The 23,603-nt window shown below is 47.2% G+C and overlaps 1 protein-coding gene across 6 annotated transcripts in view; it reads right to left on the reverse strand.

The window, feature by feature from the left end:
* Positions 1-1,230: 1,230 nt before the first annotated feature.
* esrp1 (epithelial splicing regulatory protein 1) overlaps positions 1,231-23,603 on the reverse strand; it is a 105,148-nt gene continuing 82,775 nt past the window's right edge. For 3 of the 6 annotated variants that reach the window (XM_033020087.1, XM_033020086.1, XM_033020089.1), the window contains 2 exons: positions 20,805-20,955; positions 1,231-1,563 (listed from right to left, as the gene is read on the reverse strand). In XM_033020087.1, the coding sequence (XP_032875978.1) occupies positions 1,405-1,563; positions 20,805-20,955 (310 nt within the window). In that variant the 3' untranslated portion in view covers positions 1,231-1,404. Of the gene's footprint in view, positions 1,564-3,815; positions 3,939-20,804; positions 20,956-23,603 lie in introns of all 6 variants that reach the window. The other 3 variants (XM_033020088.1, XM_033020090.1, XM_033020091.1) reach the window with 3 other exon arrangements.

A 23,603-nucleotide genomic window follows, 5' to 3' on the forward strand; every position in this document is an offset into this window, starting at 1 on the left:
CTACCTGGCCCGCTGAGTTACTCCAGCACTTTATGCCTTTTTTTTGTAAACCAGCATCTATGGTTCTTTGTGTCTACAAGGGGCAAGTCAAGTTGTATATTGATTAACAGAGATAAATGTTATATATACATTATTTCTTAATATTAAGGATGATATTGAATTTCCTATACATAAGTGTCAAACTTCATAAAAAGCTTCAACATTGCAGATGACGATAATGAAACAGAATTAATATTTGGTGATAAAGTATACATTCATTCAACATCCAGCCTTCTTCAATTCCCATCTTACATTTGATAACAGATATCACTATTTGTTCCATCAACATATGACAAATGTTTGTCGGCACCAGGCCAGAACTTGCTGGAGTTTAGAAGAATGGGGGGGTGGGACCTCATTGAAACATACAGAATAGTGAAAGGCTTGGATATAGTGGATGTGGAGAGGATGTTTCCACTAGTGGGAGAGTCAAGGACAGGGGTGGGGAACCTACGGCCTTCTAGGCCATTAATGCCCCTGTCCCACTTAGGAAACCTGAACGGAAACCTCTGGAGACTTTGCGCCCCACCCAAGGTTTCCGTGCGGTTCCCGGAGGTTGCAGGTGGTTGCCGGAGGTTGCAGGTAGTGGTAGCAGGTAGGGAGACTGACAAAAACCTCCGGGAACCGCACGGAAACCTTGGGTGGGGCTCAAAGTCTCCAGAGGTTTCCGTTCAGGTTTCCTAAGTGGGACAGGGGCATTAGTGCGGCCTTTTGAATGAATCCAAATTTTGTAGAACAAATCTTTTTATTCTTATTAATATGTTTTTGTTCATCTTTTATTATTTTTATTTTAATCTTAAAATGAACGTATTTAAAATACCAAAGAGTAAAAGAAGATTCAACGAAATAATCCTCCCCGACTGACGGCCACAATTAAAACATTAGTAAGTCATGAGGGCTATTTTAACAAAATAATGTACATTTTGAAGTATATCTAATTGAAGTTTCTTGGATGCGGCCTTGTTAGATTACAGCTAACTTAATGTGGCATTCCAACATGAAAAGGTTCCCCACCCCTGGTCTAGGACTAGAGGTCACAGACTCAGAATTAAAGGACGTTCTTTTAGGGTAGGAGATGAGGAGTAATGTCTTTAGTCAGAGGGTGGTGAATCTGTGGAATCCTTTGTCACAGAAGGCTGTGGAGGCCAAGTCAGTGGATATATTTAAGGCAGAGATAGATAGATTCTTGATTAGTACGGGTGTCAGAGGTTATGGAGAGAGGGCGGGAGAATGGGATAGATCAGCCATGATTGAATGGCGGAGTAGACTTGATGGGCCGAATGGTCTAATTTTGCTCCTATCACTCGTGATCTTATATGGACATACAATTTGCTTGGTTACCGTACAGACGACACGCACCATATCTCACGACAGGTAAAGGTCCATGTAGCGACTGCCAATGTGCTGCCGATTCTTGTCCAACAGAGCTTGCTTGGCAACCTCCAGCGATGGGAACGTCACCAGAGCGTTACTGCCGGATGGTCCGTACAAGTTGGATGTCATCAGCACCGACTCGGGAGAAATCTGCGTCAGTAAAATAACAAAAAAACAATTCAGCCGGAAAGGGGGCAGAGAAGATGCGGGAGGATGATACCAGGACTCGAGGGCCAGAGCTATTGGGAGAGGTCGAGTAGGCTGGGTCCCCATTCCTTGGAGCGCAGGATGAGGAGTTATCTTATAGAGGTGTACAAAATCATGAGAGGAATAGATCGGGTAGATGCACAGAGTCTCTTGCCCAGAGTAGGGGAATCGAGGACCAGAGGACATAGGTTCAAGGTGAGGGGGGAAAGATTTAATAGAAACCGGAGAGGCAACTTTTTTGTCACAAAGGGTGGTGGGTGTAAGGAACGAGCTGCTGGAAGAGGTAGTTGAGGCTGGGACTATTGCAATGTTTAAGAAACATTTAGACAGGTACATGTCTAAGAAGGGTCTGAAGAAGGGTTTCGGCCTGAAACGGTGCCTATTTCTTCGCTCCATAGACGCTGCTGCACCCGCTGAGTTTCTCCAGCACTTTTGTCTACCTTCGATTTTCCAGCATCTGCAGTTCCTTCTTAGACAGGTACATGGATAGGATAGATTTAGAGGGATATGGGCCTAACGCAAGCAGGTGGGACTATGTAGCTAGGTGTGGGCAAGTTGAGCCGAAGGGCCTGTTTCCACACTGTGTGACTCTGCGAACATTGGATATATCATGAGGGGTGTGCGTAGGAAGGAACTGCAGGTGCTGGTTTACACCAAAGATAGACACAAAATGCTGGAGTAACTCAGCGGGACAGGCAGCATCTCTGGAGACAAGGCCCTTCATCAAACTCATTTATAATAGATAACCAGAAATATATCCACCAGTCCCAGTCCAACGATGAAATCACAGCACCAAACTTATCTCTTTTGATTTACATTTCCCATCACCTTAAGATTAATTGCTTGAGAGTTGCTGCACCAGTGTCCATATGGGTAAGTATCTGTAATTCATACAAAGAACCGTAACCAGCTTGACTTGTCTCCCAGGCATGTTCAAGGGAGAGTCAATATTTGTGATGGTGAGAAGAACTTAGATTAAGAGAATTGTATTTTCAAGAGAGCTGGAAGCAGGGGAAACCTCCAAAGATGCTGCTTTATCCTCATCTTTGGACACCCTGTGCGTAGGAGAGGTGGTTGGGCTGAAGATGCCCTGGTTGGGTTGCTCCTGGGCCTGGCCAAGCTGGCCATCCGCGATTCACGGCGCCAGGCGGTGGAGGGCTCTACCCGAGCCGGGGATACGTCCGCGCCCGGGTGCGGGTTAGAAAGGGAATACGCCCTGTCCACGGGCACCCTGAGGGAGTTCCGGGACCGCAGGGTGTTGAATGTATCCTTGACAATTGTACAGAAGTTTATTAAGGATATTTGTTTGTATTGTATTATGGTGGTGGGGTCTGATTTGTTTTATTGTAGTGTAATATAATTTTTTAAATAATTGAATTAATTATTTTAATAAAAATTTTTTTTTTTTTAAATGCTACTTTAAAACGTTGACAAAAGTTGTCCAGAATCTGTGGTCTCTTTCTTCTTCTTCAAGGGGCGGCATGTTGGAGCAGCGGTAGAGCTGATGCCTCACAACGCCGGAGACCCGGGTTCAATCCTGACCACGGGTGCTGCCTGTACAGAGTTTGGACCGTGTGGGTTGTCTCCAGGCGTTCCGGTTTCCTCCCACTCTCCAACGATGTACTGGATGGTCGGTTAATTGGCCTTCGGTTAAAAAAACAACCTGTAAATTGCCCCTCGTGTGTAGGATGGTGCGAGTGTACGGGACGATCGCTGGTTAACGCAGTGTCGTTGGGCATGAAGGGCCCGTTTCCACGCTGCGCCTCTAACCTCCAAAGTCCAAAGAAGTGCCTGGTATTTTTACACTCACGACTGTCTCATCATGGCCGTGTGGGAGGAAACCGGAGAAAACCCACACGGTCGCGGGGAGAACGTACAGATACGGACAGACAGCACCCTCGGTCAGGATCGAACCCTTGGTCTCTGGCGCTGTGAGGCAGCAGCTCTACCGCTGCGCCACCGCGCCCCCCCCCCCCCCCCCCCTCCTGGACTCAAAACAGATACTTAGACATGTGTAAAGGAGGTGCAGCAACTTAAGAGCCATTCTAAACCCACGGAAGATGAAGGAGAGAGTTGAAATCTGGTACGCAACTCACAGCACCCTATACCACATCAGTTCTCCCAGCACCGCACACCATTGTTTTTGAAAGCTCACTTTCAAATGACCTGGTTCTGTGGACATCACTCTTCCTTACCTGTCTTTCCTTACAAGGACTCTATTTCACCAGCCATTTAAATACAGGGCCATTCTTTGGAGTGTGTGTGTACATTGTCCCGGCCTGGTCATGTATAAATTCTTGGCATTCCTCTGCTGGACACTGGTGCAAGGTTGAACGTACATGAAAGACATCTATTAACAAACTCGCATCACCGTTTTTTTGGCTCATCAAAGAAAAAGATTTTATTCCTGGTTTTTCTTGGATTCCTTCCAGAGTTTACTCATGAATTACACATTCGTTTATTTTAAATTCCCACTGGTGTTTTGAGTGTTGGGCGAGATGTTTTGTCAAAGAGGTTGTGGGAATTGGAACTTAGGTTACATTTGACCGAGTTTTCAAGTAATATTGGTCAATCTCACAATGGGTCCCTGGCATCATGTCAGGGTGGCTCAGGCTGTAGCGTTGCAATCAGAGGGCCAGGTGCACTTCAAGGATGTTTAACTCATTAGTTCATAAGTGCATCGGTGAAGGGAGCAGAATTAGGCCATTTGGCCCCTCAATTCTCCAAGTCTATGAGGGGGGGGGGGAAGAGGAGAGAGGGGAGGGAAGAGAGGGGAGGGAAGAGAGGGGGGGGGGAAAGAGAGGGGGGGAAAGAGAGGGGGGGAAAGAGAGGGGGAAAGAGAGGGGAGGGGGAAAGAGAGGGGAGGGGGAAAGAGGGGTTGGGGGAAGAGAGAGGGGGTTAAGAGAGAGGGGGGTAAGAGAGGGGGGGTAGGAGGGGGGGAAGAGGGAGGGGGGAATAGGGGGGGAGGAGGGGGAAGAGAGAGTCTACTCCGACATTCAATCATGGCTGATCTATCTCTCCCTCTTAACCCCATTCTTCTGCCTTCTCCCCATAACCCTTGGCGCCCGTACTAATCAAGAATCTATCCAACCCTATCTTAATAATATCCATTGACTTGGCCTCCACAGCATTCTGTGGCAATGAATCCACAGTATAGTTTAGTTTAGCTAATTGTCACGTGTACCGAGGTACAGTGAAAAGCTTTTGTTGCGTGCTAACCAGTCAGCAGAAAGACAATACATGATTACAATCGATTCATTCACAGTGTATAGATACATGATAAGGGAATCATGCTTTAGTGCAAGGTAAAGCCAGCAAAGTCTGATCAAAGATAGTCCAGGGAGTCACCAAAGGGATAGATAGTAGTTCAGGACCGCTCTCTGGTTGTGGAAGGATGATTCAGTTGCCTGATAACAGCTGGGAAGAAACTGGCCCTGAATCTGGAGGTGTGCGTTTTCGCACTTCTATACATTTTGCCCGATGTTGAGAGGGGAGAAGAGGGAGTGGCCAGGGTGCGACTCGTCCTTGATTATGCTGCTGGCCTTGCCGAGGCAACGTGAGGTGTGGATGGAGTCAACAGAAGGGAGGTTGGTTTGTGTGATGCACCATCCTCTGACTAAAGAAATTCCTCCTCACCTCCTTCTTAAAGGAACGTCCTTTAATTCTGGGTCAATGACTCTGGTCCGAGACTCTCCTACTGGTGGAAACATCCTCTCCACATCCACTCTATCCAGGCTTTTCTCTATTCTTGGGATTTAAACTTCAATTTATCTGAAGTTTTAATATCAAACTATCCCAGGGCAATTCTGTTGGACACGACTCACTCCAAAATCTTTTCTTTAATAGCTTTTTTAAAGTTAATTTTTGTTCAGTTTGGTGAAGAGATACATCCGTCTTTGCACAGGTTGAAGAGTAGGTGAATCGATTCAAGATTCAAGTGAGTTTATTGTCATGTGTCCCAGATAGGACAATGAAATTCTTACTTTGCTTCAGCACAACAGGCTATAGTAGGCATGAATACAGAACAGATCAGTGTGTCCATATACCATTGTATAAATATATACACATGTGAATAAATACACTGATAAAGTGCAAATAAACTGATAATGGGCTATTAATGTTCAGAGTTTTGTTTGAGTTGAGTTTAATAACCTGATGGTTGTGGGGAAGTAGCTATTCCTGAACCTGGACGTTGCAGTCTTCAGGCTCCTGTACCTTCTACCTGAAGGTAGTGGGGAGATGAGTGTGTGGCCAGGATGGTGTGGGTCCTTGATCATGCTGGCAGCCTTTTTCAGGCAGCGACTGCGATGGATCCCCTCAATGGTAGGGAGGTCAGAGCTGATGATGGACTGGGCAGTGTTTACTACTTTTTGTAGTCTTTTCAGCTCCAGGGCGCTCAAGTTGCCGAACCAAGCCACAATGCAACCGGTCAGCATGCTCTCTACTGTGCACCTGTAGAAGTTAGAGAGAGTCCTCCTTGACAAACCGACTCTCCGTAAACTTCTCAGGAAGTAGAGGCACTGATATGTTTTCTTTATAATTGCATCAGTGTTCTCTGACCAGGAGAGATCTTCAGAAATATGCACGTCCAGGAATTTGAAGCTCTTGACCCTTTCCACCATCGACCCAGTTGATATAAATCGAGGACCAGCGGACACAGGTTCAAGGTGAAGGGGAAAAGATTTAATAGGAATCTGAGGGGTTGTGCGCCCACACAGACAGACACGCACGCACGCACGCACGCGGCTTGGAGGCTGAATCCATTGCTAAAAACGGCGATTTTAAAATCGGGATCACAAAAACTTGGGGGGGATGTCCCCCACCTCTCAAAACATGGGGGGGACGTGTCCCCTCTGACCTCCCGGGTTTTCCGCCCCTGGGTGTTTGCAACAAGCTGCCAGAGAGATAGTTGAGGCTGTGACCATCCCATCGTTTGAGAAACAGTTAGACAGGTACATGAATTAGACAGTTACATTAAGGGTTTGGACACGCTAGAAACATGTTGGGAGGAGACCAGAACCAGGGGCCACAGTTTAAGAATAAGGGGTAAGCCATTGAGAATGGAGATGAGGAAACACTTTTTCACACAGAGTTGTGAGTCTGTGGAGTTCTCTGCCTCAGAGGGCGGTGGATACTTTCAAGAGAGAGCTAGATCGGGCTCTTAAACATAGCAGTCAGGGTATATGGGGAGAAGGCAGGAACGGGGTACTGATTGGGGATGATCAGCCATGATCACTTTGAATGGCGGTGCTGGCTCGAAGGGCTGAATGGCCTACTCCTGCACCTACTGTCTATTGGATAGGACAGGTTTGGAGGGATATGAACCAAGCGCAGGCAAGTGGGACAAGTGTAGCTGGGACATGTTGGCCGGTGTGGGCAAGTTGGGCCGAAGAGCCTGTTTTCACACTGTGTCACTCTATGACTCTAATTAAGTGTTAGTTATCTTGCTCTTGGACAGAAGACTTATATAGGACAAACTAGAAGAAGACACAAAGTGCTGGAGTAATCAGCGGGTCAGGGAGAATCACAGGATAACACGGAGAGCCGATGTTTCCAGTCGGGACCCTTCTTCAGTCTGTTTGCGGGGCAGAGGGTGGGGAGAAGGATAGGAGAACTTCTTCAACGTAGGCATACATTGATGAGATTTCGTAGTGGAGCACTGAAGTGCAGACACAAGGAACTGCAGAAGCTGGTTTACAAAAGAAGACACAAAGTGCTGGAGTAATGCAGTGGGTCAGGCAGCATCTCTGGAGAATGCGTAGGAAGGAACTGCAGAAGCTATATTACACCGACGATAGTCAAAATGCTGGAGTAACTCAGCAGAACAGGCAGCATCTCTGGAGAACATGGATAGGTGATGTTCCGGGTTGGGATGTCTGAAGAAGGATCCCAACCAGAAACGCCACCGATCCATGTTCTCACTAAAATGCTGCCTGACCCGCTGAGTTACTCCTGCACTCTGTACCATCTTTAGTATTACATTTTTGGTACGAGCCTTCCATTTTAAGCACTTTATAAAAGGAGATGAGAGGGAATGTCTTTGGTCAGAGGGTGGTGAACCTGTGGAATTCTTTGCCACAGAAGGCTGTGGAGGCCAAGTCAATGGATATTTTTCGAGGTAGAGATAGATAGGTTCTTGATTGGTGCGGGTGTCAGGGGTTATGGGGAGAAGGCAGGAGAATGGGGTTGAGAGGGAGAGATGGTTGAATGGTGGAGTAGACTTGATGGGCCGAACGGCCAAATTCTGCTCTGAGAACCTATGAACGTGACTGAATGCCGCTTGGATTATTGAGCTAATTGATCTGGCTGTAGAAAACAACTGCAGATAGAAACGTGGAAAATAGGTGCAGGAGTAGGCCATTCGGCCCCTCGAGCCAGCACCGCCATTCAATATGATCATGGCTGGTCATCCAAAATCAGTACCCCATTCCTGCTGGTTTACGCTGAATATAGACAGCGGGGCAGGCAGCATCTCCGGAGAGAAGGAATGGGTGATGTTTACGTATCGGCTGGCTAATGGAGATCCTGAATGTTGCCAAGGTGGATGAGACAGCAGCTGAAGCAGCTCGATTTAGGGAGAGAGACATAGAAACATAGAAAATAGGTGCAGGAGTAGGCTATTTGGCCTTTCGAGCCTGCACCGCCATTCAATGTGATCATGGCTGATCATCCAACTCAGTATCCCGTACCTGCCTGCTCTCCATACCCCCTGATCCCTTTAGCCACAAGGGCCACATCTAACTCCCTCTTAAATATAGCCAATGAACTGGCCTCAACTACCTTCTGTGGCAGAGAGTTCCATAGATTCACCACTCTCTGTGTGAAAAAAGTTTTTCTCATCTCGGTCCTAAAGGATTTCCTCCTTATCCTTAAGCTGTGACCCCCTTGTTCTGGACTTCCCCAACATCGGGAACAATCTTCCTGCATCTAGCCTGTCCAACCCCATAAGAATTTTGTAAGTTTCTATAAGATCCCCCCTCAATCTACTAAATTATAGCGAGTATGAAATGGGTCAGGACCTCCTATCCGCACATCCAAAGCCATTGCAAGCTCACACCCTCGATCCCTCATATGAATCATTGGTGTAAGTCAATGATAAATCAGAGGCCACATATTCGTCTGGTAGTGGATTTCCATGAGGACGGGCCGGTTGCCACGGGAGACGATGGCCACATTAAGCTTGACCAAGTGTGTCATAGAGTCATAGAGTGATGCAGCGTGGAAACAGGCCCTTCAGCCCAACTTGCCCACACCGGCCAACATGCCCCATGCTACACTAGTCACATCTGCCTGCGCTTGGTCCATATCCCTCCAAACCTGTCCTATCCATGTACCCGTCCAACTGTTTCACAACCGTTGGGATAGTCCCAGCCTCAACAACCTCCTCTGGCAGCTTGTTCCATGCACCCACCACCCTTTGTGTGAAAAAGAATCCCCTCAGATTCGTATTAAATCTTTTCGCCTTCACCATAAACCCATGTCCTCTGGTCCTCGACTCCCCTACTCTGGACAAAAGACTCTGTGCATCTACCCAATGTATTTCTCTCCTGCGCTCCAGGGAATAGAGTCCCAGCCTACTCAGCCACTCCCTATAGCTCAGACCCTCTAGTTCTGGCAACATCCTCGTAAATCTTCTCTGTACCCTTTCCAGCTTGACAACATATTTCCAATAACGTGGTGCCCAGAACTGAACACAATACTCAAAATGTGGCCTCACTAAAGTCTTATACAACTGCAACATTACCTCCCAACCTCTATACTCAACACTCTGACTGATGATGGCCAATGTGCCAAAACCCTTTTTGACCACCTTATCTACCTGTGACTCCACCTTCAAGGAACCATGCACCTGCATTCCTAGATCCCTCTGCTCTACAACACTCCCCAGAGGCCTACCATTCACAGTGTAGGTCCTGCCCTTGTTAGACGTCCCAAAATGCAACTCCTCACACTTCTCTGTATTAAACTCCATCAACCATTCCTCAGCCCACCTGACCAACCGATCCAGATCCTGCTGCAATTTGCATCCTGTGTTATTCATCATAACATTGTCACCAGGTGTCACAGAACTAAACTATAACTCAATGGAATAATCACATATCATTTTATAAACTCATGTAAGGAAAAATATCAAATAGTCGTTACAATTAAAGACAAATGTTTTAAAGCTTCCCATGTGCAAAACTGTTTCATGTGCTTAGATATATATATCATGCTGTGGGGATGCTTTTCTTCAGCAGGGACAGGGAAGCTGGTCAGAGTTGATGGGAAGATGGATGGAGCCAAATCTTGGAAGAAAACCTGTTAGAGTCTGCAAAAGACTTGAGACTGGGGCGGAGGTTCACCTTCCAGCAGGACAACGACCCTAAACATACAGCCAGAGCTACAATGGAAAGGTTTAGATCAAAGCATATTCATGTGTTAGAATGGCCCAGTCAAAGTCCAGACCTAAATCCAATTGAGAATCTCTGGCAAGACTTGAAAATTGCTGTTCACAGACGCTCTCCATCCAATCTGACTGAGCTTGAGCTATTTTGCAAAGAAGAATGGGCAAACATTTCAGTCTCTAGATGTGCAAAGCTGGTAGAGACATACCCCAAAAGACTTGCAGCTGTAATTGCAGTGAAAGGTGGTTCTACAAAGTATTGACTCAGGGGGGCAGAATACTTTTGCACGCCACACTTTTCAGTTTTTTATTTGTAAAAAAATTTGAAAACCATGTATCATTTTCCTTCCACTTAACAATTATGCACCACTTTGTGTTGGTCTATCACATAAAATCCCAATAAAATACATTTACGTTTGTGGTTGTAAAGGGGGGGCGGGGCAGGGGGGGGGGGGGGGCGGGCTAATAGGAGTAATATCCAATTATTGGACAGCTGTAGGGCAGACAGTCAGAACCATATTCAGGTTTGTAGGTTAGTTGGCCTGGTATAAATATAAATTGTCCCTAGTGTGTGTAAGATAGTGCAAGCGTGCGGGGATTGCTGGTTATCATGGACTCGGTGGGCCGAAGGGCCCGATTCCGCGCTGTATCTCTAAGCTAAACTAAACTACAACAGAAACATGTACAGCGCGGGAAGAGGCCCTTCGGCCCACAATTTCCATGTTGCACATGATGGCAAGTTAAAATCCTCTCTTCCTGCACGTGATCCATATCCCCCCCCCCACCCCCCCCACACACATCCCTTGCATGTCCGTGTACCAGTCCAAAGCCCCTTAAATGCCACAATCGCATCTGCCTGCACCATCACCCCGGGAAACCGGAGCGCCCGGGGAAAAAAGCCCACGCAGATCACGGGGAGAAGGTGCAAACTCCGTACGGACAGCACCCGTAGTCTGGATTGAATCCGGTCTCTGGCGCTGTGAGGCAGCAACTCAAGTCAAGTCAGGTTTATTCGTCACACACACACACATACGAGATGTGCAGTGAAACGAAAAGTGGCAATGCTCGCGGACTTTGTGCAAAAAAACTACAAAACAGAATGGAACAGAATCACATACAACATATTTGTCGGAGGAAAAAAAGAAAAAAACAGCAATTTAAAAAACACACCACACAACAGTAGATTGGTTCAGTAAAGTTAGTCGCTGGTGAGATAGGAGTTTACAGACCTAACTCTGCCACCGTGCCGCCTCTTTATATAATGCTACATTCCAACTGTAATCATCGAACGTCAAACAGGAACTGGAACCTTGGCAAGGTGATCACTCCAGCCTCAGAACGCACAGATGTCTTTACTTCAGTGACAGAAAATGATCGGTGAACTTTTAATTACAAAACACTGAATGTACGATGGGTGTAATGGGCCTGTCCCACTTAGGCTTCTGCCAGGGACTCATTTTAATGGATTTCACCTACGACAGCACCTATGACAACCTACGACAGCGCCTGGGGAAAAAACCCACGCAGGTCACGGGGAGAAGGTACAAACACGTTGAACATTTTGTGGCAGTCGCCTGTAGTCGCCCAAATATTCGCTTAAGTGGGACAGGCCCATAAGACATCAATTCAATTTCTGATGTTCTAGACGCACAACTTTCAAAGTAGTCATAGAGTCATACCATGTTGAAACACGCTCTTTGGCCCAACTGGCCCACACCAACCAACACGTCTTTTTGTAGGAAAGAACTGCAGATGTTGGTTGAAATCGAAGATAGACAAAATGCTGGAGTAACTTAGCGGGACAGGTGGCATGTCTGGAGAGAAGGAATGGGTGGCGTCACCCATTCCTGCTCTCCAGAGATGCTGCCTGTCCCGCTGAGTTACTCCAGCATTTTGTCTACCTTCCAACCAACATGTCCCATCTACACTAGTCCCACCTGCCTGTTTCTTCAATGTTGCAGTAGTCCCTGCCTCAACTACCTCCTCCGGCAGCTCGTTCCATACACCCACCACCCAATGAGAAAAAGTTGCCCCTCAGGTTCCTATTAAATTGTCCACCCTCGCCTTAAACCTATGTTCTCTGGATCTCGATTCCCCTACTCTGGACAAGAGGCTCTGTGTGTCCACCCAATCTATTTTCTCATGATTTTGTACACCTCTATAAGATCACCCCTCATCCTCCTGCGCTCCAAGGAATAAAGTCGTAGCCTGCTCAACCTCTCCCTGTAGTTCAGGCCCTCGAGCCCTGGCAACAGCCTTGTAAAAGGGCGGCACGGTGGCTCAGCGGTAGAGTTGCTGCCTCACAGCGCCAGAGACCCGGGTTTGATCCCGGCTACGGGTGCTGTCTGCATGGAGTTTTGTACGTTCTCCCCGTGACCTGCGTGGGTTTTCTCCGGGGTGCTCCGGTTTTCCCCCCACACTCCAAAGACGTACAGGTTTGTACGTTGATAAAAATGCTGGAGAAACTCAGCGGGTGAGGCAGCATCTATGGAGCGAAGGAAATAGGTCCATCAGTCTGAAGAAGGGTCGAGACACGAAACGTCACCTATCCCTTCGCACCATAGATGCAGCCTCACCCGCTGAGTTCCTCCAGCATTTTTATCTACCTTCGATTTTTTTTCCAGCATCTGCAGTTCCTTCTTAAACAGGTTTGTAGGTTAATTGGCTTTGGTAAAGATAGCAAATTGTCCCTAGTGTGTGTAGGATAGTGCTAGTATACTGAGATTGCTGGTCGGCATGGGCTCGGTGGGCCGAAGGGCCTGTTTCTGTGCTGTATCTCCAAACTAAACAAAAGGCAGGACAGCTACATTTTTGAACAGGCATATTTATGGCTAATCACAAGTTCCAATTTGTCCAGTGACATGGAAAATAACTCTGACAAACAATGGCATTCTGATGGGAAAAAACAACGTACTTGAGGTTAAACAAAATATATAAAAGATAGGGCACTGTGCCCTCTGTAATGAATTAACTGGTTACACAGGCATTTGACCTGGTACAACCACTGAGCTGTCTAAGGACAAAATGATTGACTGGTTTCAACAAACAAACAAACAAACAAAATTTACATGAGGTGACTGAGTGAAAGATAACCAATGTTATAAACAGGACCCGTTTGTGTTATAGGCTGCGCAGTGGTGCAACGGTAGAGTTACATAGACAATAGGTGCTGGAGTAGGCCATTCGGCCTATCGAGCCAGCACTGCCGTTCAATATGATCATGGCTGATCATCCAGAATCAGTACCCAGTTCCTGCTTCCCCCCCCCCCCCATATCCTTTGATTTTGTTAGCCCTAAGAGCTCTATCTAACTCCCTCTCTTGAGAGTTGCTACCTTGCGGCTCCAGAGGCCCGGGCTCAATCCTGACCACAGGTGCTGCTGTAGTTTGTACGCTCTCCTCGTGACCACGCGGGTTTTTCCCGGTTGCTCTGGTTTCCTCCCACACTCCAAAGATGTGCCAGGTTTGTTGGATAATTTGGCTTTGGTTCAAAAAACCAAATCATCGCTCGCCTGCAGAATAGTGCTAGTGTGCGGGGATCGCTGGTCGGAGCGGGCTCATTGGGCCGAAGGGCCTGTTTCCACATTGTGTCTCTAAACTAAACTAAGACAGTTAATCATAATGGGTTTTCTGAGGCCAATAATAAAATGCCTGTGCAAACTGGTAATCATCTTCATAGTTTCTTGTGAGAGGAGCAGAATTGGGCCATTCGGCCCGTCAAGTCTACTCCGCAATTGAATCATGGCTGATCTATCTCTCCCATTCTCCTGCCTTCTCCCCATAACCCCTGATTGTGGATGATCAGCCATGATCACATTGAATGGCGGTGCTGGCTCGAAGGGCCGAATGGCCTACTCCTGCGCCTATTGTCTATTGTCAATTGACACCCGTTCTAATCAAGAATCTGTCTATCTCTGCTTTAAAGCCATCCATTGGCTTAAAGTCATAAAGTCATCCATTGATTTGGCCTCCACAACCTTCTGTGGCAACAGATTCACCACCCTCTGACCAAAGAAATTCACCCTTGTCTCCTTCTTAGAGGAATGTCCTTTAATTCTGAGACTATGACCTCTGATCCTAGACTCTCTCACTAGTGGAAACATCATAAGGCATAAGGTCATGAGTGATAGGAGCCCATTCGGCCCATCAAGTCTACTCCGCCATTCAATCATGGCTGATCTATCTCTCCCTCCTAACCCCATTCTCCTGCTTTCTCCCCGTAACCTCTGACCCCCGTACTAATCATCCTCTTATGGACAACCTCTCCACATCCACTCTGCCTAGGCCAAGGCAACATATCGTTCCGTCTGGCCAACTACAGTTCGGACAGTTGGAAGTTATCGTGAATAGGGGGAGGATAATTGGTCTTTTGCAGCAAATTGAAAATATAGTTACAGTGTGACCTTCCACTTAATCAGCTTAAATTGTCTCACTTGAGCTCACTTGCTGCTTATTTCCAAAGTTAGAACGTAGAACAGAGCAACACAGGAATAGTCTCTTTGGCCCACAATGTCTGTGCCGAACATGATGCCAAAATCCATCCTTACCTGCCTGCCCATAATCCATATCACTCCATTCCCTGCATATCCGCAGGCCTATTCCACAGATTCACCACCTTCTGGATAGAGTGGATGTGGAGAGGATGTTTTCACTTGTGGGAGAGTCTAGGACCAGAGAGCGCAGCCTCAGAATAATAGGACGTAGCTTTAGAAAGTAGATGAGGAGGAATTTCTTTTATCAGAGGGTGGTGAATCTGTGGAATTCATTGCCACTGATGGCTGTGGAGGCCAAGTCAATGGATATTTTTAAGGCGGAGATTGACAGATTCTTGATTAGTTCAATTTAGTTTTTCGTCACGTGTACCGAGGTACAGTGAAAAGTTTGTGTCGCCTGCTATCCAGTCAGCGGCAAGACGATACATGATTATAATCGAGCCATTTGCAGTTTATAGATGCAATAAGGGAATAATACATGGTTCGGTTGCCTGAATAATACATGGTTCGGTTAGCTCGGAAGTACGGTTGTCAGGGGTTATGGGGAGAAGGCAGTTACGGTGGCGCAGAGGCAGAGTTGATGCCTTACAGCGAATACAGCGCCAGAGACCCAGGTTCGAGCCCGATTACGGACGCTGTCTGTACGGAGTTTGTACGTGACCTGCGTGGGTTTTCTCCGAGATCTTCGGTTTCCTCCCACATTCCAAAGACGTACAGGTTTGTAGGTTAATTGGCTTGGTAATTGTAAAAATTGTCCCTAGTGGGTGTGGGACAGTGTTAATGTGCTGGGATCGCTGGTCGGCGCGGACCCGGTGGGCCGAAGGGCCTGTTTCCGTGCTGTATCTCTAAACTAAACTGAACTAAAGGCAGGAGAATGGGGTTGAGAGAGAGAGATAGATCAGCCGTGATTGAATGGCAGAGTAGACTTGAAGGGCTGAATGGCCTAATTCTGCTCTGAGAACCTATGAACGTGACTGAATGCCGCTTGGATTATTGGGCCAATTGATCTAGCTGTAGAAAACAACTGCAGATAGAAACATAGAAAATAGGTGCAGGAGTAGGCCATTCGGCCCCTCGAGCTCGCACTTATGGACTATCCAAAAATCTCTTCAATGCCACTGTGGTATCTGCCTGCACCATTATCCTGGCAGAGTGTTCCAGGCACCCACGACCCTCTGTGTAAAATGTTGAGGGTGACGAATGGGTGGAAATTCCATTGTTCCCAATTGCACAAGCTTCTTTCATTCATATGTGAGAAAAAAAACCCTACAACATTCCTCATTGTATTTAAAATAAACAATGATTCAAGTGCTAGAGTTTGGTTTATTGTAGCGTGAATAAGTTAATGCTGGTTATTAATCCAGTATTAACTGCTCCACACCAATACAAACATACCTCTGGCATTGGCTAATCCCAATAGAAAAGATGTGTCTTGCATAAGACATTCATTCTCCTCTGAGCTTCAAAGCTTCATTAAGCGAGTGAAAGGTTTGTTAAAATCTCTCGCCACTTTTTTTTCCTGCGTTTTCTTTTTACTAACAGTTATTTATCTATCTATATATTACTAAAACTTTAATCTTGTTTGTTGCTTTCTTTGTGTGTTTTGTTCAGATTTATGTTATATTTTGCATGTTATTGAAATTTAAAACTTAAATTCACTTAAAACAGCGCCCCCTACTTGCCCGCCGCGCCTGCGCAGTCGGGGGAGGGTTGCCTCCAACGGCTAAGTTTCCTTCCATTTTACAAACGCCTCCACAGGTCCTCTATTTACTTTATTAACTTTAACTTAATTTCTGCAGTCAACGGCACAACTTTGAACGCCACAGTCGGACCTGCGCAGTGCGGGTCCTGCGTTGGGGGAACGGGACTTCCGTGTGACAGGGACCCAACGGGTCCGCCAGCCGTCTAGTGAGAAGCTAACATTCTACCAATGGATTAGACCATAAGATATTGGAGTAGAACTAGGCCATTCGGCCCATCGAGTCTGCTCTGCCATTCGATCATGGCCGATCTATTTTTCATTCTCAACCCCATTCTACTGCCTTCTCCTTGTAAGCTTTGATATGCCCTCTCACATCAGAAATTCCTCATCTCCATTCTAAAGGTACATCTACTCTATGTAGGCCTTTCATTATTTGGTAGGTTTCAAAGAGGCGTCCTCTCATCCTTCTAAATTCCAGTGAGTACAGACCCAGAGTCATCAGACACTCCTCATACGTTAACCCAATCATCCCTTGGATCATTCTCGTAAATCCTTCTGCAGTTGTACAGGGCCCTAGTGAGACCACACCTGGAGTATTGTGTGCAGCTTTGGTCCCCCAATTTGAGGAAGGACATTCTTGCTATTGAGGGAGTGCAGCGTAGGTTTACAAGGTTAATTCCCGGGATGGCGGGACTGTCATATGCTGAGAGAATGGAGCAGCTGGGCTTGTACACTCTGGAGTTTAGAAGGATGAGAGGAGATCTCATTGAAACATATAAGATTGTTAAGGGCTTGGACACACTAGAGGCAGGAAACATGTTCCCGATGTTGGGGGAGTCCAGAACCAGGGGCCACAGTTTAAGAATAAGGAGTAAGCCATTTAGAACGGAGACGAGGAAACACTTTTTCTCACACAGAGTGGTGAGTCTATGGAATTCTCTGCCTCAGAGGGCGGTGGAGGCCGGTTCTCTGGATGCTTTGAAGAGAGAGCTGGATAGGGCTCTTAAAAATAGCGGAGTCAGGGGATATGGGGAGAAGGCAGGAACAGGGTACTGATTGGGGATGATCAGCCATGATCACATTGAATGGCGGTGCTGGCTCGAAGGGCCAAATGGCCTATTCCTGCACCTACTGTTTATTGTCTATTGTCTAAATCGCCTCTGGACCCTCTCCAACGCCAGCACATTCTTCCTCAGATATGGGTGATAATTCGTCAGGCTCTCTCCACAATCTTCAGATAGAAAAATTATCATTCCCTTGGATCGGAAGTTGGTTTAGTTTAGTTTAGAGCTACAGCGCGGGAACAGGCCCACTGAGTCCGCCCGGACCAGCGATCCCCGCACACTAACACTATCCTACACACACTGGGAACAATTTTACATTTGTTCCAAGCCAATTAACCTACAAACCTGTACGTCTTTGGAGTTTGGGAGCAAAAAAAAGGAAGACTGAGGAGAAAACCCACGCAGGTCACAGGGAGAACGTGCAAACTCCGTACAGACAGCGCCTGTAGCCAGGATCAAACCCGGGTCCCTGGCGCTGTAAGGTAGCAACTCTACCACTGTGCCACCGTGCCGCCCCACTGACCTCAGTTCTTGACTGAAAGGACATAAGTTGGCGGCTTTGTGCTCCCATTGTGAAGCAGAGGCCAAAGGTGGTACTGATCATGGAGGCAACAGCAGAATCTTCTCTCGTTCCTCAAATGTGGCTCCAATGAATTTACCTGCTGGTCCCCATGGACTCGCTGGTTATCGATGTAATGTGGCCTCTAATCACTTTCAATGAAAAGGGATTTGGTTGGCAGAGATAGGCAATGGCACAGCCGAAGAGTTGCTGCCTTACAGCGCCAGAGACCCGGGTTAGAGTGATAGAGTGATACAGTGTGGAAACAGGCCCTTCGGCCCAACTTGCCCACACCGGCCAACAATGTCCCAGCTACACGTCCCACTTGCCTGCGCTTGGTCCATATCCCTCCAAACCTTTCCTATCTATGTACCTGTCCAACTGTTTCTTAAACGATGGGATTGTCCCAGCCGCAACTACCTCCTCTGGCAGCTTGTTCCATGTACCCAACACCCTTTGTGTGAAAAAGTAACCGCTCGGATTCCTATCAAATCTTTTCCCCGTCACCTTGAACCGATGTCCTCTGGTCCTCGATTCCCCTACTCTGGGCAAGAGATTCTGTGCATCTACCCAATCTAATCCTCTCATGATTTTATACACCTCTAAATGATCACCCCTCATCCTCCTACGCTCCATGGAATAGAGACCCAGCCTACTCAACCTCTCCCTATAGCTCACACCCTCTAGTCCTGGCAACATTCTCGTAATTTTTTTCTGAACCCTTTCAAGCTTGACAATATCTTTCCTATAACATGGTGCCCGAACAGTCAGGGTTGGACCCTGACTACATGATGTGCCACTGTCCCCAACAGAGTCAATGTCTCTGATGAATGATCTTTAATTGGAGTTGGTGCAAGGTAGGCCAGTCATACACCCACAGACACACATGCCACATTAGGTTTCCACAGAGACAGCTCCCACTGTAACTCCCTGGTCAATTCATCCCTTCCCACCCAAGCCACCCCCACCGCTTCCAGGTGAGGCAGAGGTTCACCTGCACCTCCTCCAACCTCATCTATTGCATCCGCTGTTCTAGGTGTCAGCTGCTCTACATCAGTGAGGCCAAGTGCAGGCTTGGCGATCGCTTCGCCCAACACCTCCGCACAGTTCTCAATAACCAACATGATCTCCCGGTGGCTCAGCACTTCAACTCCCCCTCCCATTCCGAATCCGACCTTTCTGTCCTGGGCCTCCTCCATGGCCAGAGTGAGTCCCACCGCAAATTGGAGGAGCAGCACCTCATTTTTCGCTTGAGCAGTTTGCACCCTAGCGGTATGAACATTGACGTCTCCAATTTCAGGTAGTCCTTACTTTCTCCCTCCATCCCCTTCCCTTCCCAGCTCTCCCACAGCCCACTGTCTCCGCATCTTCCTTTCTTCTTCCTGCCCCCCCCCCCCCCCACCCCCACATCAGTCTGAAGAAGGGTCTCGACCCAAAACGTCACCTATTCCTTCGCTCCATAGATGCTGCCTCACCCGCTGAGTTTCTCCAGCATTGTTGTCTACCTTTGATTTTTTCAGCATCTGCAGTTCTTTCTTAAGCATTAGGTTCACTGATTTTTTTTTGTCCCCAACTAGAAATAAGCTAAATAAATCATGTTGACCATTTCATGCATTCCCTGGTTTTATCTGCAAAGACACATTTACAGAAATTTTACACAGGAACTAATTATGCATTAAAAGCAAAACTTTATGAATCCTCTTGCGATCGTCGCTCAGATTAGTGCGTTGGTTTGAAAATCAGTGTTGTCGGCTACCAGGTACGATACACAACCGAGTCCACGCCCGGCCAATGATCACGCCAGTTCTGTGTTATCCCATTTTCCCCATCCGTTTCCTTACGCACTCTGGGGCATTTACAGACACTTATTTGGGATGCGAGAGGAAACCGGAGCAACCGGAGAAAACCCACGCGGTCACAGGGAGAACGTGCAGACTCCGCACAGACAGCACCCGACGTCAGGATCGGACAGGGGTCTCTGGCGCTGTGAGGCAGCAGCACTACCTGCTGCGCCGATGTGCTGCCCCAAAACCCGTGTCGATTAAATCTGCATCAAAGTTTCAGAATCAATTAAAAGATTTCTCAATAACAGAAATCCAGATATTGCATATACAATTAATAAAATTATAATATAAATACTACTTAATTTTCTGTCTCCACTCTTGTTCATGATGCCATCTTCCTCCTTAATATGCTATGATTCTCACAAGTGCTGGCAGTATCTTATCCAATTGACCACACATTATTTCTTTGTCCACAAGAATGTCATTGTCGTATCTGGGACACCTGACAATAAACTCTCTTGACTCTTATGAGCAAGCTGGCGTAACCAGTATGTAAAATACATTAATAACTGTAAAGTACATTTACTGACATTGCGACATCTTTAGACTGAATTTTTGGTTTAAGAGATACAGCTCGACAACAGGCCCTTCACCCACTGGGTCCGCACCAACCAGCGATCACCCGCACACTAACACCAGACTACATACCCGGGACCATTTACAATTTTACCAAGCCAATTAACCTACAAACCTGAGGTACACAAAAATGCTGGAGAAACTCAGCGGGTGCAGCAGCATCTATGGAGCGAAGGAAATAGGCAACGTTTCAGCCCGAAACGTCGCCTATTTCCTTCGCTCCATAGATGCTGCTGCACCCGCTGAGTTTCTCCAGCATTTTTGTGTACCTTCGATTTTCCAGCATCTGCAGTTCCTTCTTAAACACAACCTACAAACCTGTACGTCTTTGGAGTGTGGGAGGAAACCAGAGCTTCCCGGAGAAACCCCACGCGGGTCACGGGGAGAATGTACAAACTCCTTACGGACAGCACCCGTAGTCAGGGTCGAACCCGGGTCTCTGGCGCTGTGAGGCAGCAACTCTACCCCTGTGCCACCGTACCACTCTCTCAGTTACAATGCAGTTTCACTCGAGAGGGTTGTCTGAGCGTTCTAGCGTCTGACGTTTCAGAGAGCTACTAACCTGATATCCCTGGAAGAAATTAAGGATTTCCTTGACTCCCGTGTTGTGAGCTAGTCCTTGCATCCTGACGATGGTGCCAGAGTGGGTGGGGATAGTGGTGGTGGCAGCAGTTGCTGGTAAATAACCTAGGTTGGTCGGGGAGCCGGGAGGACTAGGAATAAAGAGACAAACATAAAACTAGGAAATATCACTGCAGCTTCATGTGTGTGACCTTGAATAACATGCTGGTACGGAAATTTTAAAAAGCACTGGCTCGGTGCCAAACAGGCAAGGCTGCATCTCATAGGGAGGTTTCACGGCAGTCGGGTCACGACCCATGACCCGTACTGTTGCTACGCTATTCCAAGGGGAGTACGCGCGATGAACTGCAGGTAGGCACTTACCATTGTTTCCAGCGTAGCGGGCCCGTTAAAACCCGCCAAAATTGTCAATTTGTGCGCTGTAAATAATTATGGAAATCGGGATAAGCGTGTGAGACATTTAGCCTACTTCACAATTCCAAAAGCGAGGAGAAACGACGGTAGATAGAAGCGAGAGCTGAAGGGACAACAACTTCCACAATTTTTTTCAGCGCAAAAATTCAACACTACGGCGGTTTTTAACAGGTAGGAAAGTACGCTTTTCTAGCATTAATAACATATACCGGAAGTGACGGATGTCTTCCAGATGGATTGAACGGCTCTGTGCGTCAAGCCCTATGACCCAGTGACCTTACGTGCAACCCCCCTATAGACGAGTAAACAAGTCAGACACAAAACCTCATCGGAACCATGATCAAGCCAGCATTGCCTGTATCCAAACCCGGGTCTCTGGCGCTGTAAGGCAGCAATTCTACCGCTGCGCCACTTAAGATGAGAGGGGAAAAGCTTAAAGGAGATATGCGGGGGCAATTTTGTGTTTGCACGCGGAGAGTAGCGGGCGTCTGGAGCATGCAGTCAGGGGGGTGGCGGTGGAAGTAGATAAGGTAGTGAGTAGTACAGGTCCACCGCCTACTTTCCGGTAACTGATTGTCCAGTCCCTCCTTTAATATAGACAGAATCACGAGAGCGTACTTGAAATTCGCTGGGCGGCCACAGGTGGCGCTGCGTGTGGCCTGAGCTCTTTCTGGACTTGTCTCTCCGCCCCGATATAGTTTACAACCCAGCGCTATAAATATTGACTTCTCCAACTTCAAGTAACCCTTGCTTTCCCTCTCTCTCCATCCCTCCCCCATCCTAGTTCTCCGACCATTCTGAAGATCCTCCTGATTAAATGTTACTTTTGTAGGCCTCGCTGTCACCTTCCCCCAGCTAACAATGATCTATTCTACATTTTCCTTGATCTCCGTCTCCTTTGATTTCCTGTTTTCACACTGTACCCTTCCATATCTCTGTGCCTCCCAGCAGGCAGGGGAGGTGCAGTTGGATTATTTTTTTTTTAAAGTCCACTGCTGAGGATGGCAGGGGAGTGCTGGAATCTTACGTTGAGGAACGCCTTCAGTTGCGTTGGGGGAACGGGTGAGTGGTGGAATATTGCGTTGGGGGAACCACAACCGTTGGGGGGGGGGGGGGGCAGACCTAATGGGTCTATACCTGGTCTAGTATCCCTCTAAACCTGTCCTATCCATGTACCTGTCGAAATGTTTCTTAAAAGTTGCGATGGTACCAGCCTCAACTACCTCCTTCAGGAGCTCGTTTCATACACCCATCACCCTTCATGTAAAAAGGTTACCCCTCGGATTCCTATTAAATTGTCCCCCCCCCCCCTCCTTAAACCTATGTCCTCTGGTTCTCGATTCCTCTACTCTGGGCAAGAGACTCTGTGCATCTACCTGATCTTTGACTTTGTACACCTCTTTGTGCACATGACTTTGTACACCTCTACAAGATCACCCCTCATCCTCATGGTTTCAAACCTCTATACAGCACTTGATCACTTCATAGGAGCTCTTTGACGAGGTAACATTGATAAAGGGGAGGAAGCAAATGTAATGTGTAGGAAACATAGAAACATAGAAATTAGGTGCAGGAGTAGGCCATTCGGCCCTTCGAGCCTGCACCGCCATTCAATATGATCATGGCTGATCATCCAACTCAGTATCCCGTACCTGCCTTCTCTCCATACCCTCTGATCCCCTTAGCCACAAGGGCCACATCTAACTCCCTCTTAAATATAGCCAATGAACTGGCCTCGACTACCCTCTGTGGCAGAGAGTTCCAGAGATTCACCACTCTCTGTGTGAAAAAAGTTCTTCTCATCTCGGTTTTAAAGGATTTCCCCCTATTCCTTAAGCTGTGACCCCTTGTCCTGGACTTCCCCAACATCGGGAGCAATCTTCCTGCATCTAGCCTGTCCAACCCCTTAAGAATTTTGTAAGTTTCTATAAGATCCCCTCTCAATCTCCTAAATTCTAGAGAGTATAAACCAAGTCTATCCAGTCTTTCTTCATAAGACAGTCCTGACATCCCAGGAATCAGTCTGGTGAACCTTCTCTGCACTCCCTCTATGGCAATAATGTCCTTCCTCAGATTTGGAGACCAAAACTGTACGCAATACTCCAGGTGTGGTCTCACCAAGACCCTGTACAACTGCAGTAGAACCTCCCTGCTCCTATACTCAAATCCTTTTGCTATGAAAGCTAACATACCATTCGCTTTCTTCACTGCCTGCTGCACCTGCATGCCCACTTTCAATGACTGGTGTACCATGACACCCAGGTCTCGCTGCATCTCCCCTTTTCCTAGTCGGCCACCATTTAGATAATAGTCTGCTTTCCTGTTTTTGCCACCAAAATGGATAACCTCACATTTATCCACATTA

The sequence above is a fragment of the Amblyraja radiata genome, chromosome 4 (assembly GCF_010909765.2).
Source record: "Amblyraja radiata isolate CabotCenter1 chromosome 4, sAmbRad1.1.pri, whole genome shotgun sequence".
NCBI lineage: Eukaryota > Metazoa > Chordata > Chondrichthyes > Rajiformes > Rajidae > Amblyraja > Amblyraja radiata.